Raw genomic sequence first — 8,663 nt, forward strand, 5'->3', positions numbered from 1 at the left:
TTTGACACATATAGGAGAACAAAGCCAATTTGGCTTTCCAAGGCTAAATAACAATTGATCACATTTAATATCTTGCATGTTTTTCCATCAACAAACGTTTGGGGATTTCCCTCAACTGGCATATGATTTGCATTATTGACACCTAAAGACATATCTCAGACTCACCCCATATATTAGGGACTTGCCTCATACTCGAGGAACTCACCCTAGGTATACCCTATGAACTCATATAGATAAGGAGAAACAAGACTAAATCACTTAGTCCTTTATAAGCCCTCGTGCTAGCGGACTATCTATTGGTATATTTACAAAGGATCCACAAGAGGCGACGCTGGAAGGGAAATTACTTATCGCCTAGACTGGGTCCTGATCGTGCATTTACTCCATCGATCTCCTATTTACTAGATGTAACGCTCATTCCTCAAATACTTCACTCATTTCTTGAATAACTCCCTCGAAGCATGAGGACACGGGAAGTGACATGTCCCCAGTCACAAGCGAAGAAGGAGTCAAGGCAAGTTAACCATACTTTCTTAAATAATAAGGGGTTAATTACCCCATTCACCCGCTCCTAGAAGCGGTTGTTACTTTCTTGGGATCTGAGATCCAATCCTTTAAGTACCTCAACCTTAAGGATGAGAGAGATCCAATCAGAATGACACATATATCACATATACAAAGTTTCTCACCTCCCTACATAAGACAACTTTAAATTCTACAACAAATTTTAAAAGTCCCCGACAACACTAATTATTAAGAATTATCACACATTATCCTTTTAGCAAACACATTTTTATTCATCAATCAACAAAATAAATTAATTTCACTTTATATGAAAAATTGAATTATGTCACAACAAAATGTGAAGAAACTAAAGTTGGATTTTAAGTTAACTTTAAGTTTTTTATTTTTGTAAAAAAAATTATCCCGCCAATCTTTTATTTTTTAGGAAGTAGTAGTACATAAAAGGAGTTTGAGATCTTACATTTTTCTATTACAAAGATCCTTGAAAAATATAAAAATAGTTTAAAACCGTTAAAGAAATATGATTAATTTAAAGCGAATTTAAGATCTTACATTACACTGTACATTTTTGGACCATATACATATTAAAGAAAGTTTAAAATCTAAAAAGAGAAAGAAAGAAAAAAAAAGCAGCTTTTATTTCCCCAAATTATATTTCAATTATAAAAATATTTTAATAACTTAACAATTTATTTATTTATTCATTCATCGGATAAGAGTGTAAAACTATGCGTAATTACAGTGATCTAACAATTGTGAAGAAATGTAATTAACAAAGTTTCTATCTTTTGCATCCCTATACTTGAAACGTGATTTTTCCACAAAGAAAATAAACACTTGTTCTGGCCAATATTCAATTTTGAATATATAACACAGAAAATGAAATTCAAGTTGCGTAACATAATTTATAGTCGTCGCTGAGTCGTAGTTTCTTTCTCTCTCTCACTCCCATCACACTCACAAACAAGTCAAGAAGAGTGAAGAAGAAGACGCAGATCGAAAATGGCGGAATCGAAGAAGAACGATATCGTTCATTCACCGCTCGTCACCTATGCTTCCATGATTTCTCTCCTCACGCTTTGTCCTCCTTTCGTAATTCTACTGTAAGTACTAATTAATTAACTAATTAGTTAATTAATCCCTAATTGAATCTGTAATCTTCAATTCTGAATCAGATCTAATTTGAAATTGAATTATGCAGATGGTATACAATGACGGTTGCGGATGGATCAGTTTTGAACACTTTCGATTACTTTAGGAATAACGGTTTACAAGGTTTTGTTGATTTATGGCCTAAGCCTACTCTTCTCGCTTGCGAAATTATTGCTGTTTATGGTGTTTTTGAAGCTGCACTTCAGCTTCTTCTTCCTGGTAAAACTGTTTACGGCCCTATTTCTCCCACTGGCAATCGACCTGTTTATAAGGTCCGTTTCTCTTTCTCTTTCTTTTTGTTACTTTTTCTTAAATTAAGATAATAACTTCCGTTTTTTGTTGCATTTTTCAGGCAAATGGTGTTGCTGCGTATTTAGTCACTTTGGTTACTTATGTTGCTCTTTGGTGGTGAGTTACTCACCTTTCTCTACAGAGAGGAGAAAAGTAATGAGGAATACATCATCTCATTCATAAATTTGTTATTCTGACATTTTGTATTGAAGGCGTATGGTGTCCCTTGTCAACTGGGTGGTGTTCGGACACCGATATACGCCATGATATTCAATCAATTCATTGTCTTAAATAATTATCGGTGTCGACATGCCCTGCTTTATAGTTCATGATTGCCAATGAATTTGATTTTTCATTTCATTTTGGATGTTGTGTTTTTCTTATAAAATTGGCATAGGAGATCTCAACACTTAATTTTTAGATTCGATAGGAATGAAACTTGGTATGATTTCCTATGTAGTACTGACACTCTAGGTTAAAGTTGTGTCCAACTCTAACATGATAGTGACACATAAAATTGCATACAAATTTCTATTTTATCAAATTATTACTTGTGTTGGCGTCAGTGTCCTCTTTTGGAGTTTATGTACATGTCAACGTTTCGCAGATGACAACTGATTTGATATATTTGGTAAAACTAAAACAAAAGTATCATTGTTCATTGCTAGTCTCCTCAATAGGTTATTCTTTTGAATTTCACGGCTAAATGAAGGTAAGTTCCTATGCTTTTATAGGTATAAAAATACTCTAAGAAACTAAGCCCAAGTTACTAATTGTTCTTCTGCAACAAAACTGTGTTACATATTAGCTTTTCCAAAGCAAGAGGTTTGCTTTAATTTTTTCTGCAGCAGATGACACACAATTTTTGCCTCTATTTTCAGGTTTGGGATATTCAACCCAACAATCGTTTATGATCATTTGGGAGAGATATATTCAACACTCATCTTTGGGAGCTTAATCTTTTGTGTTTTCTTATACATAAAAGTGAGACTCTTGTGAAATAGAAGAAACTATAAGTTACTTGTTTCCTGTGCAATTTACATTGAAATTTCTGACTCAAGTGTTATATTTGATAGGGTCATTTGGCACCATCTTCTACTGATTCTGGCTCATCTGGGAACATAATCATTGATTTTTACTGGGTAAACTAATCTCTGTTTTTTTACTTTGATTAAACTGTTTGATCAAGTAGTATCTATCTTCTTAGATATCCATTTATTTGCATTGGAATTTACATGGATTGAAGAAAGAGAAAGTGAATGATGAAAAAAATTAACATAAAATTGAGTGGTAGCATGATAAACCTCCCTTGTCTGATAGTTGGTGTCACGCCTTTAGAGGATCCTTGGTGCAACAAATCATTCTTTAAAATTACCGCCTCTCTCGCTCTAAACCAAGAAGGCACAGAGAATGTGTGTGAAATTCTTTTAAAATTACCAAACCCTTTGTTTAATCTCGTTTCACTGAATTTCCGTTCATGATGTCACTATGTAAACTTTGAAATTGTTGTAGAAATGTTCCAATGTTTTATGGTTGAAATTTTCATTTAAACCATATTAGAGGAATTTGCTAGAAAAATTAAACTCATCTTTTGGGTAATGTTTTTACATGCATAACATGCCTGGACATGTGGAGTTTAATTCCACCATTTCCATAAATGATTGCCTTCTAACTTTGCCATTCTTGCAGGGGATGGAGCTATATCCACGCATTGGAAAATATTTTGACATAAAAGTTTTCACAAACTGCAGATTTGGAATGATGTCCTGGGCTGTTCTTGCACTTACCTATTGCATAAAGCAGGTTGAGTCTCAAAGGCTTTATTATTTGTATGTAGTTAGCTTACACAGATGAATAATCCTTTAATTACCTATTTGTAGTTGGTGATACTTCGTTGTAGAAACAACTTGAACCTGGGGGGCCTTGGTGGTTAGGTGACCACACAAGCCCTATAGAAGCTTATGCCATATACTTTTGGATTTTTTTGTCTTCTGATAAGATTTAATTTATGATATGGATTTAAATTTTGTTTATATGTGGTTGGACTTCCTTAGTTGCTTTGGGTATAATGGCTAGTTGGTACTGGCTAATTACCTCCATGAACGTGATTTTAATTGTATATGCATATTTATTTTGTAATTTTGTCTTGTGAAGTTTTCACCACTTAGTTTTCTTATGTTTATCCTTGTCTTAATAGTATGAAGAAAATGGGAAAGTAGCTGACTCAATGCTTGTAAATACTACACTGATGCTGGTGTATGTAACCAAGTTTTTCTGGTGGGAAGCTGGATACTGGAACACAATGGATATTGCACATGATCGAGGTTTGCACATGTTTTATTATTGTTTTTGTTGACATACTTGCTCTTCCCTATCATTCAGCTGTTATGCTTTCTTGACCTCATTAGTTTTCAAAATTTATTAAGATCATATCTTCCATGACAGCTGGATTTCGTATATTATGTTTAAATTAATATTCACATGTTAGTGCTAAATTCATTGTATTTGTTGTATTCAAACTTCTTTATTGTCTCATTAAATCTTAAAACCCCTAAATCTGGCAGCTGGATTTTATATTTGCTGGGGCTGTTTGGTTTGGGTTCCATCTGTGTATACATCTCCTGGAATGTACCTTGTCAACCATCCAGTAAATCTTGGCACCCAGGTACCATCCCCTTCCAGTTTGTGTCTTTGCTCTGTGGTAGTTATACAGTTAGGGAACAATAGGAAACGATAGGGCTGAGTTGTTCAAGTAGTTTTGCCAGCAGAGTATTCCATATTTTTAATATATATTATTCAACCTTCTCCCATTTTTAATGAACATTATCTTCCTTGTCTTCCAGCTAGCACTCTTTATTTTAGTGTCCGGCATTCTGTGCATATACATCAACTATGATTGTGACAGGCAAAGGCAAGAGTTTCGTAGAACAAACGGAAAAGGCTTGGTCTGGGGAAGAGCTCCATCAAAGGTAAATATGCCTTGAATATAGTATATTATCATTTTCTAATGGAATATACTTTCTATTTTCTATGTAATGTAGGTCAGATTGGGAATAACTTATATAAAAAATTGACGTAAGACATGCATAATTCATTCATATTGAAACTGTACTTGCAGATAGAGGCCTCATATACTACTACTTCCGGGGAAACAAAAAAAAGCCTTCTTTTAACCTCTGGATGGTAAGTTTTTTTTAAATTAAAACATTTTTTGAAGCATATTAAACAACTTGCGTACAAGCGAAGTTTTTGTAATGATTGGGGTAGTATGATGATTACCAAAAGACCAACACCCGTGTTCCTTTCTTGGGTAGTGTAAGCTCCCCATTTGTTACAGTTGGTTTATGCTCTAGGTTATATTGTCTCGTAATATATTTTGGATTTTGATATTTGATGTAACCTTATTTTCTTAGGAAACATGTTGTCTCAGATAATAACCAGCTCATTTTTTCTGTGCTACCTGCAGGTGGGGGTTAGCGCGTCATTTTCACTATGTCCCTGAAATACTAGCTGCATTCTTCTGGACAGTCCCAGCGCTTTTCAGTCATGTAATAAGTGTTTATTTCTCCGTACAAGATGAAAGTTGTAGAGAATCTTAAAGCTTAACTGCTTCTTTTTTCCTGTGCAGTTTTTGCCATACTTCTACGTGATATTTCTCACCATCCTTCTTTTTGATCGAGCGAAAAGGGATGATGATCGGTGCAGATCCAAGTAAGCATTCTGCTATATCTATTAGTGTTACTTCTTGGACATTTTCTTTTCAGCTTGCATAGACTAACCATAGACGCCCTTTTTGTCATCATTCTATTCTTACAAACAGTTTGCTTATGAGTCGTGATTTTAACTGCATGTTTGGATTTATGGTGTGTTTGGCTTCCAAATTTCAATAACACCATGTTTTGGTTAAAACATCAAAATGTAGTTTTTGTCAAAGCCAAAAACGAACCAGTCTAGTACACCTACAATTCGCCTGGTTATAAAGCATACAATTCGTAATGTTACTGAAGTCTTCACATTACAAATAGATTAGTAAATTTCATGGTTATGTAGTTGAAAATTTGCATTGCTGCATGCAGGTATGGCAAGTACTGGAAACTCTATTGTGACAGGGTACCGTACAGAATCATTCCAGGAATATATTGAAGAATGATTATTGAAGATGACTTATCTGGAATCCTTCAATTGGTGCCATGTACCTTTGTTGTTTAATGCCTCTGATTGGTGAACTTTAGATGCAATGGTAGACTGTAGTTGTAAGAAATAATTCAGTAGTTACGGAACTCTCTTTTGTAAGACATAGAGACTTGGTTCTAGAGCTGTTAATCAATAATGTCAAACGACTCCTACAGGCTGCTTCTGATTTTTCATTTTAGAGATTACGGAAATAGTTTTGCTTCGGATGAATAGGAATCTTCCCCATTGAATCCTCGTATCTATATGACCTAGTGAGCCAGTTGTTTTTTCATTAATCCAACCGTGATTGAGTAAACCTTCAAGAACATGATTCCTTTTCCAGTAAGAATATAATATTTTTAATCAATAAAATTATAAAATATCATTTTTATTGTGAAAACTAGAATATTAAAGGATTCAAACACAAAAAATAAAAATTATGTGAGTCAAACAATAACATCTCATGCTAAATAACTTCAAACAATAATAATCTACCAAGTAAAGTATAAGCAAACCATAACAACAAGAATAAGATACAAGTAGAGAATTAACAGAGAATTTTTTTTATTCAGTTTGATTCAAAATATCTTTTTTTTGAGATAATATTTTTAGTCAACTAATAATTAAGAGTCTAAATCAATTATAAATGAGTAACAAATTAATTCAGCAAATTACAAAAATATTTTCTAATTTATATTCATTTAGACCAAAATCACTCATCTTAGGAGCCACTCAATTCTAAGGTGTATGAAGTGTTTTTCAACTATTAGGCAACTACACTTGCGTTTGCGCCAAGCACCTTGTCAACCGAAAATTTTATTTCATACCTTACCGTTATATTTATACCTTAATATTTTGTTAAAAATATCAATTTTATCCTTATTTGTTTTTAATTAATTTATTATTTTAACCATTGGAAAAAAAATTACATCCTTCAGTCTCATACCGAAACACATTGGAAAAAAAATTGGTGTATATTTTTTCTTAACCGGAACACTTTGTGTAAGACATCCGATTTAGTGTGCAACGTGTTCCGGAACACATATTTGAAGAGTTCTGATTTAGTTTTGAAAAAGTATCGTTCCGGAACACTTAACATATATGTTCTAGTTAACACACTAATATATACCGGAATCTTTCCTAAAAAGTTCCGGTGTGTTATTTGTAACACCCCGATTTAAAATAAGAGAATTATTTAATTGAGTTAATATTATTTTATTAATTTAATTAAATAAATTGGATTATTGGATTATTATTATTATTATTATTTGGAATAATAATTATTATGGGAAAATATATAAGTTGGAATTAAGAGAAGAATTCATTCATTCTTGGAACAGAAGAGTTTTCACGTGAAAAGTTGAGAAGCTGCAGAGAAGAGGAAAAGGGCAAGAGAAAAAACTGAAGAGCACGGTTGAAGAACGGAAAAGCTAAAGCTTAGAGAATTGCCGGATTATCTCAGGTAAGGGGGGTTTATCGTCGTTTAATGGGTATTATCGATTAACATGTAATGGGTAGTGATAAGCCGTCGATTGACCCTAATTGGGATTTAGAATGCTGAGAAATTATGTTGAATAAGTTGTATTAAAGCTGGAATTGAATTTGTGTTTGAGTGTATTGTGAAATTCTGAGCGTATAGCTTTTTACGGAAGTTGAATCGGAGGTCCGGAAGTCCTCCAACGGCGGAAAATGCGGAAACTCTGCATTCTGCCTTGTGTTAGCGCAGGAACTGCTGTTTCGCCTGCGTTAACCGGTTAACCCAGGGCGTTAACCGGTTAACACTGTTATAAATTGAGAAAATGTTGAGTTTTGCCTGCGTTAACCGGTTAACCTATAGCGTTAACCGGTTAACACTGTTGCGTTTTGCCTGGAAGTGTAATTTTCCTGCGTTAACCGGTTAACCTATAGCGTTAACCGGTTAACACTGTTGCAGTGTGGAAAAATAGTTGATTTTTATGTTGTAAATGCAATTGGTAGTTGGCCTATTGCAGTTAATTGTGATGAATAAAATTGTTGAGTTTATGTTGTGAAATATTGATGCAAATATGTTGATAAGTTGTTTTGTGGAAAACATTAAGTTGTAGGCTGATGAGCCAAAGTTGAATATAAGTTGTTCTGTTGAAAATACTAAGTTGTAGGCTGATGAGCCAACGTTGATTTTAAGTTGTTTTGTTGAAAAAGCTGTTGTGTTGTTGTTGTTATTATGTTGTTGAAGTTGCAAGTCGTACATGCCATATACATTCATATGCATAGAGTCGGGGCTTTTGCTCACACCACGTTGGCCTGGATTGGCAAAATTATGGGGCTTTTGCTCACACCACGTTGGCCTGGATTGGCAAATTTTTAAGTTGAAAGTTGAAGGCTTATGCCTTGATGCCCACTAAACTGGCAATGATTTTAAGTTGGGAGTTTTACTCCAAATGGTACCACATGCATGAAGAGTCGAGTCTCATTTGAGTTGTATTTACGTTGTGTTTGAATATGATGTTGAGTTGAATATGCTGCTACTGAATGCATGATAT

General features: G+C 33.9%; 1 protein-coding gene across 1 annotated transcript; it reads left to right on the forward strand.

Moving 5' to 3' along the window:
• Nucleotides 1–1,237: 1,237 nt before the first annotated feature.
• Nucleotides 1,238–6,372, forward strand: LOC127107144 (7-dehydrocholesterol reductase). Its single transcript, XM_051044422.1, has 13 exons — nucleotides 1,238–1,628; nucleotides 1,727–1,949; nucleotides 2,030–2,085; nucleotides 2,850–2,952; nucleotides 3,045–3,110; nucleotides 3,658–3,771; nucleotides 4,166–4,292; nucleotides 4,533–4,633; nucleotides 4,812–4,937; nucleotides 5,087–5,151; nucleotides 5,435–5,516; nucleotides 5,597–5,679; nucleotides 6,045–6,372. The coding sequence occupies exons 1-13, from the start codon at nucleotides 1,528–1,530 to the stop codon at nucleotides 6,109–6,111; spliced, it is 1,314 nt and encodes a 437-aa protein (XP_050900379.1). The 5' UTR covers nucleotides 1,238–1,527; the 3' UTR covers nucleotides 6,112–6,372.
• Nucleotides 6,373–8,663: the final 2,291 nt, after the last annotated feature.

This window comes from Lathyrus oleraceus, chromosome 7, assembly GCF_024323335.1.
Source record: "Lathyrus oleraceus cultivar Zhongwan6 chromosome 7, CAAS_Psat_ZW6_1.0, whole genome shotgun sequence".
NCBI classification, from domain to species: domain Eukaryota; kingdom Viridiplantae; phylum Streptophyta; class Magnoliopsida; order Fabales; family Fabaceae; genus Lathyrus; species Lathyrus oleraceus.

What these genes read in the sequence shown, in the direction of transcription:
- LOC127107144 (XM_051044422.1), top strand. Translation starts at nt 1,528, where the DNA reads ATGGCGGAATCGAAGAAGAACGATATCGTTCATTCACCGCTCGTCACC. An exon ending in CCTCCTTTCGTAATTCTACT is followed by an intron (nt 1,629 to 1,726) that starts GTAAGTACTAAT and finishes TGAATTATGCAG; the next exon opens with ATGGTATACAATGACGGTTG. An exon ending in TTACCTATTGCATAAAGCAG is followed by an intron (nt 3,772 to 4,165) that starts GTTGAGTCTCAA and finishes TTGTCTTAATAG; the next exon opens with TATGAAGAAAATGGGAAAGT.